Below are 25,000 nucleotides of genomic sequence, written 5' to 3'. Positions count from 1 at the left end.
GATGCTGAAGCAAAAAGTGGTAAGTGATCACTCTTGGGGGGTTTCCACTGTGTGCAGTACCTGGTACTTTTTTTAGTTCCACCTCAGTTGAGGTTCCGTGCGAGCCGTACCGATACTAAAGTGTGACGAGTAAACACTGCAGATCACTGATTGGTCAGAGAGAATCGTCATTGTCAGCGGCATTGGATTTACGACACGAGACACCAGAGCTGTGTCCCAGTTCACCGAGGGTGCTTCTCATTTCTTATTTGTGCATCCTCGTTTCCTTCCCTCGTTTCCTTCCCTTGTTTCCTTCCCTCGCTTCCTTCCCTCGCTTCCTTTCCTCGCTTCCTTCCCTCGCTTCCTTTCCTCGCTTCCTTTCCTCGCTTCCTTTCCTCGCTTCCTTTTCATCGCTTCCTTTCCTCGCTTCCTTCCCTCGCTTCCTTTCCTCGTTTCATTTCCTCGCTTCCTTTCCTTCGTTTCCTTTCCTCGCTTCCTTTCCTCGTTTCCTTCCCTCGCTTCCTTTCCTTCGCTTCTTTTCCTCGCTTCCTTTACTCACTTAAATAAAAGATCATATGATCATATGCGTGCGAGGGCTTGTATTGTGTGCAGAGGAGATGTCATGCGCGCGCACAGGGTTTGAATGAGCTTGCGAGCTCCCGTTTCCTCGCGTGTAGATCTGTTATCTTCTCGCGAATGTCATTTACTGCGCGCGCCAGCATCAGTTGTGCGCTCCGGGAATATTGTCATTAATTTTCCGCCATAGGCGAGAGAGAAAGTGGGGCGGAGCGGGGGTGTTCAAACGAGCTGTTTTATTGACTGGCAATTAGCCAATGAAATGGGACTTCTGTTGTACGCGATGATGTCACGACACCCGCGTCCACGGGGACGATCTGAAACGCTAACATCCCTTAATGTATTAAACTGACATTAAAAGAAATAAATTATATTATCAATCTCAGTGGAAATGTCAATTTATGGTAAATTGTAAAAAACTGTAAAATTACATTAAATGTACGGTTAGATCTATTACAGTTATTCACCATGTATAGTTTTCCACCGTAGCACCTAACCCTAACCCTAGTCTTTTACCGTTAAAATCACGATCCTATTTTAGTAAAAATGATTCATTCATACGCATTCATATTAAAAATGAAATCTTGTTAAGCATGTGGTGTATAAGAAAAAGAAAAAAATATGCGTATGATTATTATGATTATTCTCGTATGGTTATTTCTATGATTAATCCTTTCAAACTTATTATTCTTGTATTGATCCATTTATGCTTTTTTGTCTATTGCATCTTTTAATATCATATACTCATAGTCATACTCATATTCATGTGTATCTATTCAGTCCAGACATTTAGTTTACTTCTACTCTGACAAATGTACGTCTATGCGTGGGCTGGGCATGCTAGGCTATTTGTTTTTTCCGTTTTCTGCTCAGTGTGATCTCTTGTCTAATAACTGTGTTATCTTGTTTAGTTTCACATGAGATGGTTATCTTACCTGGAATTCAGGTACAGCTGTATTTGCACAAGGTGTAGACATGATGGAAAATAATGGAAGCGCTCCTATTCCAAAGAAAAGGAGGATGGTGGAATCGAAAGAAAGTTTATTTATACATTGGAATACTTGATCACTCGAGCGTCACTTCACAGCGTCATCAGCAGCGGCTTTCATCCACAGCCAATATAAGCCGTTTGTCAGAGCCAGCAATGAGTGAGCGAGTGATTGGCTGATTGATTGTGGAAGAGGCGTGTCTTCGGCTGCTTCTGGAAAGATGTGATGTTTGAAGGTCTCGTATGCTGAAATCTTTATCAAAATCAGAGTTGATGCTTAAACAAGACAAAATAAATGTGTCAGTGAGGTTAGGAAAATAATCTTCATTTCCCTTTGAATTAAGTTTATTTTTCTGACCCCAGCAGATTTTTGTTCTCATTTTCAATATAAACTCTTTGTCTTAATATCTTCTTATTCGTTAGCCATTTTGCTTCTGCAGTAAATGTATCTTGATTTAAGAATGTTTAAGTGCTGGAAAACAAGACAGAAATACTGAGGAAGAGTATATTTTTTTGAGTATAATAAATGGAAAAAATGTCTGCTTATTTTATTGATTTAATCATGCCATCACGGGCCAAATCTTACACTGATGAACTATCACCCCGAGTAAATCACTTCAGATAAAATTGTCTGTCGAAATCTAAACAAATCCTGAACCCAAAGACCACGGATGGAGTTCAGCTGAGTCAGTGTTTGTTCAGGTTAGCAGCCGGGACCTTTGACCTTTGAGTTGCTGGTCTGTCCACTGATGTGTAACGTTCTCCTAAAAATGAAGGTTCCTCCAGCGGGAGTTCTTCTCTATATCAGTGTCAGTGTTTCTGAACTCTGGAGGTTAGGGTCCAGTCTAATATTAAGGTCCAGTCTAACCCTAATCCTAACCCTAAGGGATTTCAGTCACTCACGTTCAACGTTACATCGATGTGCTGACGTATTTGGGATCACTTCAGGGAGCCCTATCATCTTTGAGTGTCTACAGAACGAGCCAATGAACGCTGGCGTATGTGAATCGTGTCACGCGCCCCTCCCCGCCATGCGAGTATAAACACGGAATGTTCATGTTCTCAGTGCGGGAACATGACTATTGCTGTGCTGAGATCGAGACTTGCTTACCTCAAGGGAGGTGCCGTCCCCTCGCCTATGCCCCGATCTAGTGGTCCCCAGAATAGGGCTACTTCGGCGCTTAGCTAGGGTGATCTGAGGATTACCATAAGGGCTTCTCCGCCGAGCCAGTCTCCATGGGCCCGTCATGCCTCACAGCCACAGCAGCCGGTGGAGCCTTCAACGGAGCGCTAGTCCTTCTCATGGATGACCAGTCGTTTCCTTTGGGGCTCCAGCTTATGATGAGATGTTGGTCGCAGCATTGGAGGGAGAGCTTCAGTCCTCTGGAGATGAAGACTCGGCTGCGTTGCCCCCTTCAGGGAGCGTAACGTTGCCTGAGTCTGATCCAGAATGGGTAGCTATGCTTTCCCGGGCCACCGTGAAGGTCGGGCTTGTGTGGAACCCTCCACCACGTCCCAAACCGTCTCGGTTGGACGATTGGTTTCCTGGGGCGGGCCGCGCTGGTTCTCAGTGTTCCGAACCTGGCGCCATTCTTCCCAGAGGTGCATGAGGAGCTCACTAGGATGTGGACGGCGCCGTATAGTGCCAGAAGCACTCCGGGCGACGAAGGAAACCGCACGTTTGGTTGGTAAGGGGATGTCCACCATGGTGGTCCAGGAACGCCACCTCTGGCGTACATGAGGGAGACCAATAAATATCAATTCCTGGACTCCGCCCTCTCCCAGGTTTGGTTATTTGACGACGCAGTCAAGAGCTTCGCCCAACAGTTCTCGGCTGCCCAGAAGCAGACCCGTCTGCCGGCTGCAGCCCCTCCTTCCACTCGTCGCTGAGGTCGACCTCCTAACCTCCGCTGCCAAACCAGGAGGCACTCACTCTGCCCCTCGGCGGAAGCAGGTCCCGCTTGCACGGTGTCTGGGAGCCTGGCTAGCTCTTCCCAGCCCGTCCCGCTAGCTCATCCGTACCATCAGACTTGCGATTGCTATGCGATTCAGTCCGCCCAGCACCCGCCCAGCCTTCATGGGTATTAATTTCCCCCTTTTTCTGGCAGACAATGCCCCTGTGCTTCGGGCAGAGATCGCAGTCCTACTGGTGAAGGACATGATCGAGCCGGTCCCTACAGCCGATATGAAGACCCGCTTCTACTGCCCGTACTTCATTGTACCCAAGAAAGGCGGTGGGCTACGACCAATCTTGGACCTGCGTGTCCTGAACCGGTCCCTTCACAGGCTGCCGTTCAAGATGCTTACGCAGAAACGCATTTTCAAGTACATCCGTTCCTAAGATTGGTTTGCAGTGATCGACCTTTCATCTCTCGATTCTCCCACGACACAGACCGTTTCTTCGCTTTGCGTTCGAGGGATGGGCATATCAGTACAAAGTCTTACCCTTCGGGCTGGCCCTGTCACCCCATGTCTTCATGAAAGTCGTGGAGGCGGCCATTGCTACCATGTGCGAGCGTGGTGTTCGTATTCTCAACTACCTTGATGACTGGCTCATTCTGGCTCAGTAATGTTACTTATTGAAAGCAGATTCAAAGAGTTAGTTGAAGATATATGAAGAATTGCTGTAACCAGTGGATAATCAAAAAATAATCAAGTTAAATAATAAACAAATTTGAAGCAGTCTCTGTAGTGATCATTGAAAGGGCAGCACCTAGCCCACACGCAAGATACATTGGATTGTCTCTCCGTGTGGATTGTCATTCAGTTGAACTGTCCATTCTGACCCCCCTCAGAAATGGCAACTTCCTCTTTCAGGAGGGGAGCTGCAGGCCCCACTTCCTCTTTTGTTTTTCTGCAGTCATCCCCACTCAACAAGGTGTCTGAAATCTTGAACACTCAGAGAACCGCAAAACTCACATTAAACCTACAGAATAATAACTAAGAATCTCATCTGGTTATCAACACAGCAGTTCCTCATTTTATTAAAAAGCGTACTTCATTGCGGAAAAAAGCGAGCGTTTCTTCTTTGCAAAGGAGCAGGAAAAACAGGAAAACTCTAATTATAATACAGTGTATAATGTAAACAAAAATAATTCTTTGTCTTTTCTCTTTTACAAGAGACCAAAATAGAATGACTCTAAGATGTCTGTTATGTGCTTGTTCAAATCACAATTTCTATTTAAAGTTGGTCACCCAATCTCATTCTCATACTATGCACAATGCACAACAATTATCCTAGTTAAACATAAACCATTGACTCTTAGAATCTCATAGATCAAAAACATTTTTCCACACTGTCTCCCAGGGATAACGGGATACAAATTCTAGACACTTTCAGATAGAAAGTATAATATTTAAACACGTGCAGTTAATATCTTATTTATTCATTACTTTAAGTGATTGCCTAAATTCAAAAGCAGTGAATTGCTTAAATTCTATTGCTCAGCTTTATATATCTCATCTACATAAATACATAAAGTCTAACTCATAAAAGTTTCTTTATGATTCAAAATTTCCTTATTATCACAGAGTATTTCACATGTGCATATTCCTATTATTATGATTTATAATGTTAACAATTTCTGCAATGTTTAATTGATTTCAAAATGTAAAAATTCATAAATCTCAGGATAACAATATTGATCTAGTTATCTTGTTTCCACATTTCATTCTTTATTAACCTTTATTTTTCAAACAAAACTTCAAACAAAAAGCAAGTTTCAGTACTGCAGCATCTCGGGGTATTTTCCCCTCCCGGATCTGGTTTCCAGCATGACAAGTTGCTTTGCAGAAGTTTTATTGACAGCTTTTTTGAAGCACTCTTAATACAAAAAAACAAAATACTCAACATATACCTTGGTTGCATTTAACCATAATCATTGCTCATTGCCCTTAATAGACAAGGTAAGAAAATTTTTTTTCAAAATCCTTAAATCTTTTAGATGTGATTACCAGTTTTCTTTAAAATTTTACTTAACAGAACAGCCAAAATTTAATTAAACCTTTTAATTAATTTATAAGCATTTTAAAAGAAAAGTGCTGAGGTCTGTCATACTACCTTAATACGTTAAGTCCTTTTAGCCCGACTGGAATGGTTCCCTCTGTTGAACAGGGTTCTGCAGTCTGCAAAATGAAGACAACGTGGTTCCTCGTCCCATCCATCCGACAGAGGGAGATTCCGAGGACTCCTGGCTGGCTCGCCAAATTGTAGTGGATTTTTCCCCTAAAACCCGACTATCTAGCGTCTACAATCGACACTTAATAACCTTTATACTCCAGCTCTTTGCATCTTCAGTCGACAACTGGCCGAGTCTCTTACCCTAACTTACTTGCTTTCCTAAACTGACCTGCTCTGGGGTGTCTCCAAATGGACACCCAACTCTGTGCCTGGGTCTCGTCTCCTGGCGACGTCCCCACCTGATATCTGAGTCTAGTCTTCAAATCGACGTCCCCACTTGGATATCTCACCTAGTCAAACTTGTTTTTCCCTTACTAATTAGTTTTCTTGCTGCGCAGCAGAAATTAACAGACAGACTTTCAGCAAATGTCCTTTAAATGCTTTAATAACGGCCGGGGGAGTCTTCGAGCAGTTCTCAGAGAAACTCTCCCAAGAAGAATCAAGGCCGGAGGATCTTAGACAAATTCCATTGAGACATCCCACCGTAAAACACATATACAACAGTTTTTATAGTATAGAGGTATGACATAAATGTCAGGCTGCATTACATAATTTCCCCACTATTTGATTGGTTCTTCATATGCAAACCCCTCTGTTACTAGGTAAAGCAAACTCTGATCTTGTGATGACTGCATCTGTTAATCACAAGATTCTAACAGAATGTCTAGTTTCATTTCCCAAAACTATGCTATTTTTACATACATACGCACACGGTCAAAGACACAAGTTTTCCATTGGTTTCGTACAGTACATCCTGTTCCCATGTTAGATGTTAAATAAGGTTAGATGTTAGAAACATGGTTAGTTTAATATACAGTTTAAAATTTCCACGACATTCCTCATTTAAATAATTCATACTTAGAATAAAGGGGCGGGGCCTGGTTGACAGACTGGGAAGAGAGGGGCTGCAACAATGGAGAATATGGGGAAAGTATTCAACATTCAAGCAGGAAAACTTGTTCTAGTAGAGACCAATAACAACCTTTAGTCGGGCACCATTAGGCTCCTCTATTCCATTCACAAAACGGAATGTTCCCTAAACGTTTGCATAACCAAGAGACAGTGTTTTGAAAACATTCAATCACAGCTGAACCAGTGAATAAGTTGCTCAGTGAGTTTGACCAGAGCTGGAACTGAAGTCTGCTGGAGGGAAGCATCTTTCATGATGAAAAATGAACATAAAGGCACATATTATGGCAGGAGATTATGCAGGTGTTTGGTCCCGGGTGTCGTCTTGGGCACAGGTTAGGCGGTCTGTGTGGATCTCCATCTTCTCGGAGGCATTTCTGAAGGTGAAGGAGCTGAAGCAGGACTGGAGCTTCTGATGAAGCTTCTCTGAGTCTCGGGGCAGAAGGAATCTCCTGAATCCTCTCAGCTCGGGTCGAACACTCTGGTCCTCGGCCTGCAGGTTGACGACCCAGAACTTGTCCCGGTCGAGCGGATCACGGGCAGTGCTGGACACCAGGTTAAGGGTCAGGGTGAAGAGACTGCTGGCCGAAGCTGAAACCGTGTCATCGCTCACGCCGGGAACTAGGTTTGATTTAAGGTCGTCTGCAAAGAGAAGCATTCAAAGAAGAAAAGAAGTGTGCTTTCAATATGAGTTTATCAATAATTGCCTAATATTGAGACACAAACAAATGGGTCATTCTCAGAAAATATGTTCCCATATAATTTACAAGACTGTTATTTATATTCATCTGCTTCACATTGAGAATCATTGGTTACCCTTTATTTTAAGGTGTCTTAGTTAAAGTCTGATTATACAAATAAGTACTTGGTAAAATGAACTCAGGACATTTATTTACTAGCGCTGCCCTTGACTAAAGACTTTTCTTGTCGACTAGTAGTCGTTCGTTTAAGCCATTAGTAGACTAATCGTGTGTTTATATTAAGCCATAAATCATAATAATGTGCCTTTTAATTGCCTATATAAAATATGTGTAGCCTAATCAGCGCTACAAATTCAAACATAAAGCCACAGCGCACCAGCAAACGTAATGATTATGAAAAAAAAAAACAGAATGAGTCTAAACGTTTTAATAATTTATTGGTAATGTTTTCTGTGTTGATGACAAAGCGCCATTTTCTTTTTTACAAAAGCACAACTGTTTGTTGTTATTGTGAGTTTACAAAAAAGTAGACCTTTTACAGTTTGCGTTACTCTTATCTGTATGACCAAAAATGACAGAGTATTTTAAGTTAAATGTAAGTGATTGCACCGGCGCCTGTATGTCATACAGTAAACACACTGTCCACACAAACAGTTATGTGTCTAATAATAACACGCATTTGTCTAGGTTAGCATTAGAGCGAGCGTAAAGTGCTGCTACTGCACTTACATATTTCAAGTAATAAGCCATATTTGAGGTTGAATAATGTTCTGTCAGGACCACTACCGTCAAATACGATTGACAATTAGCATACAGTTTGGATTGGCGGTATGGTTCCATTCTGGGCGAGAACTTCCTGCGCATCCATGTAGCCTAGCATGGATAAGATCAGCAATAACCCCCCTTGGGGTAAACCGAACAGAACCAACATGAATGTTTGCAAATATATTTAATTCAAGATTTTAAAGTACAACATAATTCGAGAGTTTATTCTGATTCAAGGGGAATCAGAATGCCAAATCCTGACTGGGCGAGAGGAGGAGCTGGGGATGGAGGAGGGTAATCAGCACCTGAGAAACGCGATAGCTGCTGATAATACTGAAGAAGCTTATAAATGTATACGGTGATAGGCGTCGTATTCTTATAGGTATATGTGGATCAGCTGATTGTCAGCTGATGTGAGCTTGACTAACGTGACCTGCCAGAACTAACGCTACGCTTGATATAGGCGAATGTTTGGGTTTTCGTTCCGTTAACTATCTGTCCATTACAAGCCTGCGTGATTTCGACACTTTTTAGAGGTTTTTTTCCTTCTTTTTTTCGACTAAACGACTGAGCAAATTTAGGTCGACTTAGGGGGCAGCCCTAGTACTTACTATTGGGTTAGTTGTTTGTAATTTTTCGTAATTCCCCACAAAGTCTGCGCCACATTGACAGGTGCTGAGAGGAAAACAGTGAGTTTGGTACCGGTCTGAGGCGGTGTGATGATGAGGACCTTGTCTGCGAGCTCGACCTGTGTGTTGATCCAGCGCAGCGGGCCTTGTTCCGCTAGGCTTCCTCTGTCCCACATGTCGATGACCACCGTTACGCCAGCGCGACTCTGCAGGGATTGAGCCAGGAGCATCACAGTGCGCTGAAACACACCGTCCACTGCAGGATACACCAGCAACACTCGCACACACACGCCACGCTTCGAGCCACGGACCCACCGCAGCATCAGGCCTGGAAGAGCACGAGTACGACAGCTATCATAAAGCATTTGGTCTCATTTCACATTAGGTGGCCTTAACTACTATGTACTAACATTAAATACCTACAAGACTATGTAGAGTTGAACCTTGACTAACTAGGGCTCAGGTCAGGAAGCAGACAGACTGGCTAAACCGACCGTCTGCTAGCTGTCTCACCTTACTGAGGTAAGATAAATCCCTTCACATAGAGCCTCTTTCACATAGATCTCATCATATAGAGCCTCTTTCACATAGATATCATCATATAGAGCCTCTTTCACCTAGATATCATCACATAGAGACTGTGTCTGTTCCCCTAATTAGGACCTACATAAAACTCCCAAACCCATTTAAGGGTAAAAATGTAATTGATGTTTAACAAATAAAAACAATATAATACAGATGAATAAACAATAAAGCTTGGATTGAAGCATCAGTATTACTCAGAGGTCTAGTTTAAAATATAATTCTTTTGAAGTGTTGGTGCTTAAAGGGATAGTTCACCCAAAAATGAAAATTAGCCCTTGATTTACTCACCCTGAAGCCATCCTAGGTGTAAATGACATACTTCTTTCAGACGAACACAGAGTTATATTAAAAAATGTTCCGGGGGTTAATAAAGGCCTTTTGAAGTGAAGCGATGCATTTGTGTAAGAAAAATATCCATATTTAAAACTTTATCGACTAAAGTAACTAGCTTCTGGCAGACGGCCGTACGCATCGAAAGAGTAACACATAACGATGTATAACGAGTATAATACTATGTGTGTAAGAGCCATTTGTGACATTTATGTTAAATTTAATTTAATGACCCCTGCTGGTGAATTATGACCTTGCGGCCTTGGAAGGCCTTGGCTCAGAAGGAGTTAAAATTGCACACCTGTGCCAATTAGTGGCATAGAGGTAGACAAAGGAGGAATCCTTGAGGTGTTGAAAAGTTTGGAATTGGATGTTGGAAATGCATGGGCGCCAGCAGGCATATGGTTTTTTAATTTATTTACTTTTGGTTTATTTACCAGTTTAGTGACAAAATGCTATACTGGAATAAAATGAACAATTTATTGAAACCCCTGAGGCGTCCGAAGTGACTTATGGAAGGCACTACATAGTTGAAAAACCCTGCTATTGGAAAGTGAAACCTGCTGCATTGGAACATTTGGTAGTCACCTGCGTTTGGAAAGTTTGATTTGCGGATTTATCCTAAGAATACTTGGAAGATTGGGAGCTGCATTCTTTAAAGTATGTGGATTATACACGTTTCCCGCTGGAATATATGGGAGGATTTAACCTTTATTTCCTTGGACGTTTGTGAGTAAAACGCTGAATTGAAGCGAGCCGCTGCGCTCATAAAATGACTTTGAATGTGAGCCGCCGTGCTTACACCACAAACTGAACCTTTCACTTGCGTTTGTTTTCTCACTTATGTGTTGAACTTTGAGTTAATCTTTGAAAAAATGTCTGACGAAGAGCCTGAAGAGCAGGATTTGTACGAAGAAAAAGAACTGTTTAAGTTAATTGCAACACGTAGGGGGAAGCTTGGTGTTTTAACACGCAAACGAAATGAAATTAATAGTCTTATTGAAGCTGGACAGGACAAAGAAACTGTTAGGAAACAAGTTAACTCGTTTGATGGATTTTTCGCTGAGTTTATTAGTTTACAAGCAACTGTACAAAAATTGACGAAAGATGCATACGAAAAGGAGGCTGATAACTTAGACTGGTACCAACCTAAATATCACCTTTTCAAAAGTTACGAACTGGCTCGAGGTTAATCAAGATGAGAAAGAAGAGGAGCGGGACGATATTGGCACTGTTAAGTCCCAAGATAGCGCATCTCAAGTAGCGCACAGTGTCACGCATAGCTGTAAAGCAACAAGCGCTCTCAGTTGCGCGTCACGAGAATCTTTCATTCATTTAAAGGCCGAAGCAGAATGCGCGGCTATTAGAGCAAAGGCGCAGGCTTTGAATGACAAAATTGATCTTGATATCGAAGAAGCAAAAATTATTGCAAAATTAAAAGCACGAAGAGAAAAAATGGCCATAGATTCCGAACTTGCTGCTGCAGAGGCAAAGGTTAGAGTATTCAGAGAAGCTGAAAAACAACGTTCAGTGTCGGGCGTATACAAATACGGTACACCAACGGAATATGATACAACAGTACAAAGGCCAGTGAGATCCCAGAGAGAAGGATCAGTTCCACGAACTGACCCTAGGCAAAATGTAGGTGCGCAACAAAATGCAAATCAGAGCGTCTCAGTACCAATAGGAAGCGAGATTCACCCAAATGGCAATAATACAAACGTCACTGATGTATTAAAAAGACAAACTGAAATCACTGAAATGTTAGTGAAACAACAAACACTCTCTCTTCTGCCAGAAAGAGAAATTCCTATATTTAATGGTGATGCTCTTCAATATAGGACGTTCATCAAAGCATTTGAGCAATGTATTGAGAATAAAACTACTAATATGGATGACCGGCTATACTACTTACAACAGTATACAAGAGACCAACCCAGAAACCTTGTCAGTAGCTTTATGCATATGGATTCCTCCATTGCGTATAAAGAAGTTAAAAAACAACTAGAATACAATTTTGGAAACAGCTATAAAATAGCATCTGCTTACATGAATAAAGCCTTGAACTGGCCAACCATCAAACCAGAGGATGGCAATGGGTTGCGATCATATGCTCTCTTTTTACATGGCTGCTACAATACAATGCAAGACGTTGATGGCCTAAAAGAGCTTGAAAGTTCCACCAACTTAAGACTCATCGTGTCTAAACTACCGTTTAGGCTGCGAGATAAATGGCGAGCAAATGTGTGTAGCATGCAAGATAACAAACACAGAGCAACATACAAGGACTTGATAGACTTTATTGAAAGACAGTCCAGAGCAATGCTTGATCCAATTTTCGGTGACATACTCAACTCAACAGAGAGCAAAGTAACGTCAAGACCTAAACCACAAAAAACGTTCACCAAACATGGTGGGAGGACCAGCTTTGCCACTACAGTTACTCAGTCACCTGAAATAAAAAAGAACGAGTCACAATATGGACACAAACTGAATGCAAATAAGTGTGCTCTCGAAAGGCCTTGCTTATTTTGTGAAAGAAATCACACATTTGAAAATTGTGAAAAGTTTAAGTCTAAACCAAATAGTGAGAAAATAGAATTTCTGAAATTAAATGGGATGTGTTTTGGATGTTTAACAAAGGGACATGTTGGCAAAACCTGCAAAAACAGAATGAAATGTGAAACATGTTTTCTGTCTCATCCAACCATCCTTCACATTCACACTGGCAAGGAAAAAGATGGAATTAAAGATGACTTTACTGGAAACAAACCACTGAGTAGTGCTATGGTTTCTGTAGAAGATGATGACCTAATGGGGGTCAGTCAATCAAAACAATGCACTCTTGCTATCGTGCCAGTAAAAGTAAAAGTCTCAAATTCAGATAAAGTCATAAATACTCATGCATTCTTGGATCCCGGTAGCTCAGCTACATTTTGCACAGATTCATTGAAAAGAAAGTTAAACATCACCGGTAAAAATACCACAGTACTCTTGTGCACAATGGGACAGGAAAAAAATGTTCACAGCAGTATAGTCTCTGGTCTTGAAGTCAGCAGTATGGAAGGCCATCTGTATCATAAACTCCCAGAAGTCTATACTCAAACAAAATTACCAGTTTCAAAACGACACATACCAGTACAAGAATCAATAGATAAATGGAAATACTTACGTGAGGTGAAGATTCCACAATTGGATGCTGACATTGAGTTATTAGTAGGCACAAATGCTGCAAAGCTTATGGAGCCTTGGAAGGTAATAAACAGTAGAGGTAATGGGCCATATGCTGCTAGAACACCCTTAGGATGGGTCGTCAATGGGCTCATGCAAGAAACAACATGTCAAACGCAAGGAAGCCACTCATGTACTGTAGTTAATCGCATATCTGTAGCAGATTTGAATGACTTGTTGATTAAACAGTATCATCAAGATTTTCCAGAACTGGCAGCTGAGGAGAAATCAGAGATGTCAGTCGAAGACAAACGGTTCATGTCTATGATGGAAAGTTCAAAGGAACTGAGAAATGGTCATTATTACTTACCGTTACCTTTTAAAGAAAATTAAGTAATAATGCCAAACAACTACCAACAGGCACAGCAACGTGTTATGTCTCTGAAAAGAAAATTTGAAAAGAATAAACAATATCATAGAGAATATACTGCATTTCTAGAAGGAATGCTTGAAAAGGGTCACGCAGAATCTGTGCCATCTGATGAACTGGAAACACAAAGAGGAAAGGTGTGGTACATTCCACATCATGGAGTGCACCATCCAAAGAAGGGCTCCCTGAGAGTTGTATTCGATTGCTCTGCATCCTTCCAGGGGATATCCTTGAATAGCAAATTGATGCAAGGTCCAAATCTCACCAGCAACTTGGTAGGCGTCCTGTTGCGCTTCCGCCAGGAGCCAATTGCCCTTATGGCAGACGTGGAAAGCATGTTTCACCAGGTGAGAATTATGGAGAAGCACGTGGACTTTTTGCGCTTTCTATGGTGGCCAAATGGTGACACAGGTCAATCACTGAAAGAACACAGAATGACAGTGCACTTATTTGGGGCAACGTCTTCACCAAGTTGTGCAAGTTTCGCACTCAGACAAACTGCCACAAATTCAGAACATGAAGTGCACACCTCATTTATAATGGGGAAATCACGAGTTGCACCACTGAAACAAACTACAATGCCAAGAATGGAACTCACTGCAGCAGTACTGGCAGTACGAATGGATAGACTGATCAAAGCAGAGTTACAACTTGCTCTTGAGAACTCCATTTTCTGGACAGATAGTACATCAACATTGAAGTACATTCAAAATGAGAACAAAAGATTTAAAACATTTGTAGCTAATAGAGTGAACACGATCAGAGAAATGAGCAAGGTAAAACAATGGAGATACATAAACACTAAACAAAATCCAGCAGATTGTGCATCTCGTGGTCTCAAGGCCAGTGCTCTTCTGAATTCAAAGGTTTGGCTGAATGGTCCAGAATTTCTCAAATGTGAGGAATCTGAATGGACAAATTCTGACATTTCCATACAAACACATGAAGAAGAAGATGATGATGATGATGTGGAAGTGAAGAAGGATGTTCTCATCATGAACTTAATTGTAAAGGAAGAACAAAATCCTACTCACACATTCATACACTATCACTCAAATTGGAACAATCTAACCAGAGCAGTAGCATGGCTACTTAAGTTAAAAGACGTTCTCTTGCAATTAAGTCTGAAAAGAAAGGAAATACTTAACAACATGAGCATTAAGAACTCAAATGCAGAGAAACAATGTCTGGTGGAAAGAAAAATGCAAACAGTCAAAAAATGCATGAATGTACAGCAGATTACTTTAGAAGATGTCAAAAAGGCAGAAAATGCAATTGTACGCTTTACTCAAATGGAGGCATTTCCAGAAGAAATCGAAACCTTGCAAAAAGAAAACGCTCATGTCAGTCGCCAGAGCCACATTCGTAGGCTTGATCCTATTCTGCAAGATGGATTACTTCGTACAGGAGGGAGATTAAGCAGAATGGCTATGCCAGAGGATCGAAAACATCCTATGGTTCTTCCAAAACACCATCATGTGTCCAAACTGGTGTTGAAACACATTCATGAACAACTAGGCCACTGTGGAAGGAACCATATGTTGGCCAAACTGCGACAGCAGTACTGGATTCCAGCAGCAATTTCCCTTGCTAGAAAGATACGGTCTGAGTGTGTGTTCTGTAGACGCCTACATTCAAATTTAGGAGAACAAAAAATGGCAGACTTGCCAAAAGAAAGAATAACACCAGATTTACCACCATTTACCTTTGTTGGAGCAGACTTCTTTGGTCCAATCATAGTAAAAAGAGGACGCAGTGAAGTGAAAAAATATGGTGTTATTTTTACATGTTTCACAACTCGAGCAATACATTTAGAAATAGCCAATTCACTTGACACTGACTCATGTATCAACGCAATCCGCAGATTTATAAGCAGACGAGGGCAAGTACGGCAAATAAGATCTGACAATGGAACTAACCTGACTTCAGCTGATCGTGAACTAAAGAATGCCATAAAGGAATGGAATCAAAGCAACAAACTCCAAGTTGCTCTGCAACAAAAGGGCATAGAATGGACTTACAACCCACCTGCCTCTTCACACTTTGGAGGAGTATGGGAGAGGTTAATAAAACAGGTGAAACTAATACTTCTATCACTAACAAAGGATCAGATAATAGACGACGAATCCCTTCACACTTTCATCTGTGAGGTAGAAGCCATAATGAATAGTCGCCCACTTACCTCAAACTCAGATAGTCCAAATGACCTCGAACCTTTAACACCCAACCACCTTTTACTCCTCAAAGGACAACCCACATTACCGCCTGGCTTATTTCAGAAATCAGACGTGTATAGTAGACGCAGATGGAAGCAAGTACAATACTTAGCTGATATGTTTTGGAAAAGATGGGTTAGAGAGTATCTTCCAAACCTACAAGAAAGACAAAAATGGTTTAAAGAGAAAAGAAACTATGCAAATGGTGACATTGTGTTAATTGCAGACCCTACTGCCCCTAGGGGATCTTGGATGTTGGGGAAAGTTATTGACACAAAGAAAGATTCAAAAGGGATTGTTCGTAGTTTGACTTTTAAAAACAAAGACAAGTGTTATAGACAGACCGATTACAAAGGTTTGCTTATTGTTGGAAAATGAAATGTGAATATGAATATGAATGTCCAATGTATATGTAATGTTTACTTCACCCTGTAGGAACTGACATGTATACTGATCTTTACACACGCACAATGGACTATGGACTATTTGAGCAAGGAATTTCTTGCAACATGCACATACGTACATACACATAAACACTCACATACACACTGAAATTAACTTTTGAATGCACAATGTCTATTGTGAGATAATGGACTGTTTACGTTATACACTGAGCAATAAGGACTCTAAAAAGGAGCATTGATTGATTGCATTGATGGACTTTATTTTGAATTGAAATTAATATTGTCACGAATGAACAAAGAAAATTGACGTGTTTCAAATGAAACTAATGTATTCATGTTTGTATATGTGTGGACAATTCTGATGATTGATGATTCAACAGATTTGTATCTTTACTGTGTATATTGTGATATGATATTCAGTGATATGGCTCCATATTTTGTTTTTTTGTTATTGTACCTATTTAGCCGGTAGCAATAAGAGGGCCGGTGTGTAAGAGCCATTTGTGACATTTATGTTAAATTTAATTTAATGACCCCTGCTGGTGAATTATGACCTTGCGGCCTTGGAAGGCCTTGGCTCAGAAGGAGTTAAAATTGCACACCTGTGCCAATTAGTGGCATAGAGGTAGACAAAGGAGGAATCCTTGAGGTGTTGAAAAGTTTGGAATTGGATGTTGGAAATGCATGGACGCCAGCAGGCATATGGTTTTTCAATTTATTTACTTTTGGTTTATTTACCAGTTTAGTGACAAAATGCTATACTGGAATAAAATGAACAATTTATTGAAACCCCTGAGGCGTCCGAAGTGACATATGGAAGGCACTACAATGTGATAATTGTTCATATTAAACCATATAGATGTTTGGGTGAATTCAGGTAGGGGTGTGTGAAGGGAATGATGTGTAAATTGGGAGGTGATCAACTCAAGTGTGATCGTGTCTCGAATGAGGACGGTAAGAGCAAGAGAGTTCAAATGTTAATTTCTTTTGTTTTCTCAGAGAGTAGCCCTCTCTTCCAGTGCTTCCAGTTTCTCTTTGCATCAGACTGAATAAGGAGAATAAATGTTGAAATTAAGTGTTATTTTATGTTTTTCCAGCTTTGAGTTTAACTTCCTTTCTTTTGTCTTACTAGGGTTTACAGTTCTTTGTCCATACAACGGAAGTCAAAGGGCACCAAATCTTTTTGGCAACAATGCTCTTCAAAATATCTTCCTTTGTGTTCCACAAAAGAAAGAAAGGCATGCAGGGTTGTAACAAAATGACAGTGAAAAGAAAATAGTCCTGATTCTCCCCATACCTGTGTACAAAGGTGTGAAAGCAGGTTTTAAGTCATTTTATTGTTCACTTACACGTGATGCAGCCGCAGAGAAGCACGAACAGAAGCGCCAGAACGCACCCAACCACAATGGCCAACCCAGACTTGCCTGGAACTGAGAATTCTTAGAGGAATCACACAAATGTTCTGAGCAGACAACGAGTATAACGAGATGATGAATTATAGGATACTCACTCGTACAGTTCACTTTATGCTGAGCTTCATTTCTGTCCTTACATTGTTCAAATTGAGATGTTATCTTAAAAAAAAACACACAAAAAAGTTCAGTTGGAGCGCTTCATGAGCCGGTGTCTGAAGCATGTGTGTTACATGGCAATTTTGATTGGCCACCGCAGTCAGGAGTTGTGTGTAATATGTCTAGGGTTTATAAAGTGTAATATGTCTGGCAGAGGGCATGTTGGACCGATCTAGTTCTGAGGATGGGAGTTGCGGTGGATATGCTGAGTGACTCCGTCTCCTCGCTTGCCCCCCCACATGAGGAGATGGTTGATGACATGACCCCTGCCACGGCCAAATTAAACCCAGAATGGTCGGTGGAGAAAGAGGAATCTGCCCAGGGTAGACTGGATGAGCGATTCCTGGCAGGTCATACCAGGGCCCGGGTGAAATTTACTCCTACTTTCAAACTTAAAGGGGTGGTTGATTATGATTTGACTTTTCTAACTGTAGTTAGTGTGTAATGTTGCTGTTTGAGCATAAACAACATCTGCAAAGTTACGACGCTCAAAGTTCAGAGCAAAGGGAGAGATTTGCTTTTACAGAAATGGCTTTTTAAGAACTACAACAAACGGCTGGTAGAGACTACACCACATTCCTCCCGGGTTAGTGACATCACCAACCCTAAAATTTACATAAACCCCGCCCCCTGAACACGATTTATAGATTATCAAGACAGAATATGCTAATCAGTGACTAGAAGATAACTACACATAAGCTACCTTAATTCATCAACTAACCATTCAGAAATGTCCTGTTGCTTCTACATGTTGTCACTTCTTCTTGAGTCTCTCCATCATTGTCTGACTCCGGTTTGAACATAAAAGGCTAAACGTTTTTGAAATTTTCAGTGCATGTGTGTGTGAGGTAAAAGGACACGAGCTCTTGAAGCTCCGCCCCCTGTGCCGGGAGCAGCAGCTCATTTGCATTTAAAGGGACAGACACAAAAACGGTGCGTTTTTGCTCACTCTCAAAAAGTGATAATTTTAACATGCTATATAAAAATATCTGTGGGGTATTTTGAGCTGAAACTTCACACACACACTCTGGGGACATCAGAGGCTTATTTAACATCTTGTGAAAAGGGCATTATACCACCCCTTTAAGTATAAAAGCATGTTAAATACATATGGATATGCCTTCCTTGTATGTTTGGTGTTGCAGGTGTAGAGTTGGGCTTCATCGCTCTGGCGTACTTACACATACTTCAGGCATGGCAACGTCTTCCTTCAGACAATCTGAAGCTGATGCCGTTCTCTCTGGGCAGCCTTATATAACCTGTAACGTCACCTGACTGCAGGAGCCAATAAAAATTGGCATGTAATACACATGCTTCAGACACCGGCTCACGTGAAGCGTCTGAGGATGCAGCATCTCATTCCCTTTCTCAATATCTGTTTTGCTTGCTTCAAGGACATACTTTGCATACTGACTTTGTACAACCCCAATAATGACCATGATGAACATGTGTTACCATGCACAGACTTCTTACATAATTTGTTGATAATATTTTGTTTTCCATAACTTCCCAGTCATTTATAATGATAAATATTATGATTTCAAATAATCATTTTATAGCGATCTCTGAGGCAGTTTCAATTTCTATGTAAGATACCAATATTTGGAAAAACAGATTTATTGATAAGTACATGGGAAAACTGGGTAATAGATTTAACCTGTACCGTTTTTGTAAGTAAAAAAGGAACAAATCATCTTATAATTTACAGTGAAAAACTGTACATTACATTCCCAGAATTCCTGTGACACTTTGATGGTTTTTCATTTTAATAATTATTTTCATCAGTTATGTATATTAGGGTATTATGTTACATCTTATGTTGTCAAATGAATGTTTGTTGCATTATTTTAGTCATGCATGTTTTGTATTGTTTTGTGTACCTTCTATGTATTAGATCTGATTCTATTGTTACCCGTATTGTAAGGTTTTCACAGGGACCCGTGTATTCCAGTTCCACTTCACATTTTTCTACTTTGCATCCCTGTAGGGCCAACAAACAAATATGAAAAATTACAGACAGAACAGGCAGAAAAAAAATGTTTTACTTCATCTGTAGATTTTTTTTTTTTTACTTGTTTACTTGTGGGTTGCAGTGTTCTTTTAATTTTAGCACAAAATAAAATGTTAAAGAGAAACATACCGCTTTTATCTCAACAGTCTTTAGGGTTTTTGTTGGGTTTTCCAGGTCGATGGTGTGTCTGTCCGCCGCAGAGCTCACATTGAAGATCACCACTATTTTATCATCATGAAGGACTGAATAAATATGAACGTTCCATTGGATTTCCGCTGGGAAGTCAATCAACAGTCAGTGAAAATGAATTAAAAGTATTAAAGTGGAGTGTGTGTCAGCCTGCAGTGTTTGTGTTCCAGACATGAACGATTCGTCAAATCAAGTGTCTTGCTGAGGAGAGATGTGCTGTGCAATTTTCAGCTTCTGGATAAAACAAGTGGAAAATCCCACAGATGTACATTAAAGAGAGACCCGAGCCATATCTGGATATCAGAGCTGTGTCTGAAACCACAGTGAAGATGATCTAGTCTAGAGCACTTATTTAATCTTGCATGTTCTTGCGTTTCCTCTTGGTGCTTCGGTTTATCAAGCTATATTTATAGTGTTGTCTGGCACATATGTCAGTGTGACAGTGACTTGGTCACACATATCGATTTGATCTATTAAGAGGTTGGTTTTGTTCTATTAAAGAGGACCTATTCTGCTTTTCTCCATGTTCATCTGTGTTTAGTGTGTAATGTTGCTGTGTGATCATGAAAAAGCTCCAGGTCTTCTCTATATCAGTGTCAGTGTTTCTGAACTCCTGAAACGCCTCCACTGTATTCGTGAGTTTCTTCTGGGAACGAACATGTCACAATATTCCTCCTCATAATAATTAATATGCAAAATAAAGGGGCGGGACATTTCCCAAACACGCTCAAAGTGTTTGACCAATCACAACACACAGCTCCAGCCGACCAATCAGAGCACAGTGTGCTTTTCAGAAGGAGGGGCTTCATAGAGCAGTGAAACATTAAAAACAAAAACAAAAAACACACAGATTTGAACATCAACAAATACACACATAAACACTGCTAAAGATAATAATGGCGGTATCAAAGATAAGATGATTTATATACACGATATTACAAGTTTGATTTGCTTTTAGCTGTCTTTATATTTCAATAATTTGTACTCTCTCTTAACTCAATTGGTAAAGTATTGCAATAGTTGCCTTCCGAGGAAACTCGCACTGAACTCTCGAGGGAGCTACTTGTGAGGATTGTGGAAAATCACCAATCTGAGTGCTGCGCTCCCGCTTGGCCATCTTTGACAAGATCTTTGGCGGCGCTCATCATGGAGTTCGCAAATGGATTTGACAGGGTATCCTAAGACTGCTGAGGCACTTTCTCAGGAATCTTCTGCCAGTTCCGATGTTCTCCCGCTCAGCTGCTTCTTCCCCACGAGCGGAGAACCCAATGTTTGAGCTGTCTACTTCCAAAGAAGTGGATGTGCTCAGCATCGAGGGCAGGGATTTTGGAGATGACTCGCCACTCCATGTCCCTGCATATGAGGAGCTGGTTGAGGTTGTTTCTCGTGCCGTGGACAGATTAAATATCAGCTGGCCAAGTGAAAGGCAGAGAACAACCTCATTGCCGGGTTTTGCCGGTTTTTTTCTAGATCTGCACAACGAGTTGTGTAAATCATGGAAAACGCCACACTCTTCTCGTCTGGCCAATCCCTTGTATTAGACTACAGTAATATTGCTGGGGTGAGAGAGAGTGTCTATGGGATGATGCCTCGGGTGGAAGAGTCTTTCCCCCAATGTTGCGTCATCCCTGAAAACCCCGGTGCTGCCCACCAAACCCTGCCGTGATGCATCTTCTTTGGTGGGCAGGGTTTACTTGGCTGCGGGTCGGGATGGTGCCAGTCTGCACATAATGGCTGTACTGCAGGCACACCAGGTCTGGCACCTCGGGATCGAGATGTCGTCCTTACCCACATCCAGAGCTTGGGGTTGAGACTCAACACAAAGAAAAGTGTGTTGGCACCAGCCTAAAGAACCACGTTCCTGGGAGTGGTGTGGGATTCGGTCACGGTGCCACTGAGTGTCAAAACGCGAAAGGCGAAGCTTGAATTTCCAGGTATGTCCCTCTTTGGCTAATGTATTTTCAAGATGGATGCGCAACATGGCTGCCGCCATTCGAGTGACTCGCTCTTATGTATTCTAAATTGCAGATTAGTTGGTTGAAGTGACTACACATTAATGAGTGTGAATCATTTTGAATATAAAAAGTGTTTTTTTGCTAAAAATCAACTTAAAATATTACACAGTGTAGCTTTAAATGCCCTCAGAAAATGCTCCTATTCTAATTATCATTGATTTGGTTACACACAATTTCACAGAGTCTGATGTGAGTTTATTGTGAATATTTTTTATTGAATTTAAATTTAAAAGTCATCTATAGTGGGAAGGATCCTGGTCATTTCACCCACGTCGAAGTAATTATAAAGTAAAAATATAATGATTTAATCCCACATTGAGCAATTCCATTTGGTCTTTTCTCATGTAATGGGCTTAATGACATTAATAAAGGGAATTCTGACTGAGGATGATTTCAAACACAGCTCATAATATCCCAGACAGCAACATAGTGTCGGCCCAGATCTGGCCCACATCCGGTACACATGGATTCCACACGGCCCGGATGTGGGCCGGATGTGGGCCGGATGTGGGCCGGATGTTGCTGTCTGGACTTGATGGCGTCTTAAACATCACAGGTTTTGCACGTCTGAGCACCGGCCTCATCTGTATGTTTCAGCTAAAGTAGATCTCAAAATTAAATGTGGAACACAGTGGGCAGTGGCTCATAGTTTACAGTTTTAATGTAAAATTATAATAAGATGGAGAGGAAATAATCAAACATCACCACATAGAACAGAGAAGATGAAATGAGTGGCTGTAAGAGATAAAACTGACCTGCTTCGAATCTCTTTATATAAGTGCTGCCTGTTCCAAGATTTGGTGGTGGAAGGTTATAGGCATCGAAGACATAGTTTGTTAAAGGACAAACGGACACATTTGACACAGTGAAACTGAACCACAGCTGTCAATCAAGAAGAGAGTGAGATTAGGACACACAATCTCTCAGTGTCTCTGTGATGGTGTAGTATTTGCTTCATGGGTGTTTACTGTAATAAAGCTCTAAACTAAAACTGAAATGATGCTCAGTACAGTTGTACCATGAATCATTGTTTTCTTTAATCTCTGGCATCTTCCCGATACTGATATGAAATGTGTGTGTGTGTGTGTGTGTGTGTGTGTGTGTGTGTGTGTGATGGTCACATGTTCACCTGTTGTAGGCCAGCGAGGCTGATATGAAGTGTGTGTGTGTGTGTGTGTGTGTGTGTGTGTGTGTGTGTGTGTGTGTGTGTGTGTGATGGTCATATGTTCACCTGTTGTTGGCCAGCGAGGCTGATATGAAGTGTGTGTGTGTGTGTGTGTGTGTGTGTGTGTGTGTGATGGTCACATGTTCACCTGTTGTTGGCCAGCGAGGCTGATATGAAGTGTGTGTGTGTGTGTGTGTGTGTGTGTGTGTGATGGTCATATGTTCACCTGTTGTTGGCCAGCGAGGCTGATATGAAGTGTGTGTGTGTGTGTGTGTGTGTGTGTGTGTGTGTGTGTGTGTGTGTGTGTGTGTGATGGTCATATGTTCACCTGTTGTTGGCCAGCGAGGCTGATATGAAGTGTGTGTGTGTGTGTGTGTGTGTGTGTGTGTGATGGTCATATGTTCACCTGTTGTTGGCCAGCGAGGCTGATATGAAGTGTGTGTGTGTGTGTGTGTGTGTGTGTGTGTGTGATGGTCACATGTTCACCTGTTGTTGGCCAGCGAGGCTGATATGAAGTGTGTGTGTGTGTGTGTGTGTGTGTGTGTGTGTGTGTGTGTGTGTGTGTGTGATGGTCATATGTTCACCTGTTGTTGGCCAGCGAGGCTGATATGAAGTGTGTGTGTGTGTGTGTGTGTGTGTGTGTGTGTGTGTGTGTGTGTGTGTGTGTGTGTGTGTGTGTGTGTGTGTGATGGTCATATGTTCACCTGTTGTTGGCCAGCGAGGCTGATATGAAGTGTGTGTGTGTGTGTGTGTGTGTGTGTGTGTGTGTGTGTGTGTGTGTGTGTGATGGTCATATGTTCACCTGTTGTTGGCCAGCGAGGCTGATATGAAGTGTGTGTGTGTGTGTGTGTGTGTGTGTGTGTGTGTGTGTGTGTGTGTGTGTGTGTGTGTGTGTGTGTGTGTGTGTGTGTGTGTGTGTGTGTGTGTGTGATGGTCATATGTTCACCTGTTGTTGGCCAGCGAGGCTGATATGAAGTGTGTGTGTGTGTGTGTGTGTGTGTGTGTGTGTGTGTGTGTGTGTGTGTGTGTGTGTGTGTGTGTGTGTGTGTGTGTGATGGTCATATGTTCACCTGTTGTTGGCCAGCGAGGCTGATATGAAGTGTGTGTGTGTGTGTGTGTGTGTGTGTGTGTGTGTGTGATGGTCATATGTTCACCTGTTGTTGGCCAGCGAGGCTGATATGAAGTGTGTGTGTGTGTGTGTGTGTGTGTGTGTGTGTGTGTGTGATGGTCATATGTTCACCTGTTGTTGGCCAGCGAGGCTGATATGAAGTGTGTGTGTGTGTGTGTGTGTGTGTGTGTGTGTGTGTGTGTGTGTGTGTGTGTGTGTGTGTGTGTGTGATGGTCATATGTTCACCTGTTGTTGGCCAGCGAGGCTGATATGAAGTGTGTGTGTGTGTGTGTGTGTGTGTGTGTGTGTGTGTGTGTGTGTGTGTGTGATGGTCATATGTTCACCTGTTGTTGGCCAGCGAGGCTGATATGAAGTGTGTGTGTGTGTGTGTGTGTGTGTGTGTGTGTGTGTGATGGTCATATGTTCACCTGTTGTTGGCCAGCGAGGCTGATATGAAGTGTGTGTGTGTGTGTGTGTGTGTGTGTGTGTGATGGTCATATGTTCACCTGTTGTTGGCCAGCGAGGCTGATATGAAGTGTGTGTGTGTGTGTGTGTGTGTGTGTGTGTGTGTGTGTGTGTGTGTGATGGTCATATGTTCACCTGTTGTTGGCCAGCGAGGCTGATATGAAGTGTGTGTGTGTGTGTGTGTGTGTGTGTGTGTGTGTGTGTGTGTGTGTGTGTGTGTGTGTGTGTGTGTGTGATGGTCATATGTTCACCTGTTGTTGGCCAGCGAGGCTGATCTGATCAGAGGAGAACTCAGGCTTGTATCCGCATCTATATCTATATCTATAACTTGATCCTGTATTATAATTGTTCTCTGACCATGTGATCCATGTGCCAGTGAGATTGCGAATGGTGCCTGAGAACACAAGCGTCAGACAGAGTTTACACAAGTATACAGTACAACTCAGTCTATGATCTTTAGTAAACAATTCTTCACTATTAAGAGCATGTAATTACTGTAAAATACTTATTAATCGTCAAAAAATATATTTTCGAAAAACTATCTTTTCCGGTTCCACAGTGTGTGTGTGTGTGTGTGTGTGTGTGTGTGAGTGTGTGTGAGTGTGTGTATGTG

The 25,000-nt window shown here is 41.7% G+C and overlaps 1 protein-coding gene across 3 annotated transcripts in view; it reads right to left on the bottom strand.

The window, feature by feature from the left end:
• Positions 1-6,090: 6,090 nt before the first annotated feature.
• Positions 6,091-25,000, bottom strand: part of il17rb (interleukin 17 receptor B) — a 22,831-nt gene continuing 3,921 nt past the window's right edge. The window contains exons 4-11 of one of the 3 annotated variants that reach the window (XM_084389267.1): positions 24,639-24,781; positions 22,405-22,531; positions 19,575-19,720; positions 19,347-19,415; positions 17,374-17,437; positions 17,213-17,302; positions 8,710-9,055; positions 6,091-7,274 (exon numbers count right to left, since the gene is read on the bottom strand). In XM_084389267.1, coding sequence (XP_084245393.1) covers position 7,274; positions 8,710-9,055; positions 17,213-17,302; positions 17,374-17,437; positions 19,347-19,415; positions 19,575-19,720; positions 22,405-22,531; positions 24,639-24,781 — 986 coding nt within the window. In that variant the 3' untranslated portion in view covers positions 6,091-7,273. The remainder of the gene's footprint in view (positions 7,275-8,709; positions 9,056-17,212; positions 17,303-17,373; positions 17,438-19,346; positions 19,416-19,574; positions 19,721-22,404; positions 22,532-24,638; positions 24,782-25,000) is intronic. The other 2 variants (XM_084389265.1, XM_084389266.1) reach the window with 2 other exon arrangements.

The sequence above is a fragment of the Rutilus rutilus genome (genome assembly GCF_951802725.1).
Source record: "Rutilus rutilus genome assembly, chromosome: 19".
NCBI lineage: Eukaryota > Metazoa > Chordata > Actinopteri > Cypriniformes > Leuciscidae > Rutilus > Rutilus rutilus.
Note: the sequence above shows the minus strand (reverse complement) of the source record. Positions and strands in the feature narration are given on the sequence as shown.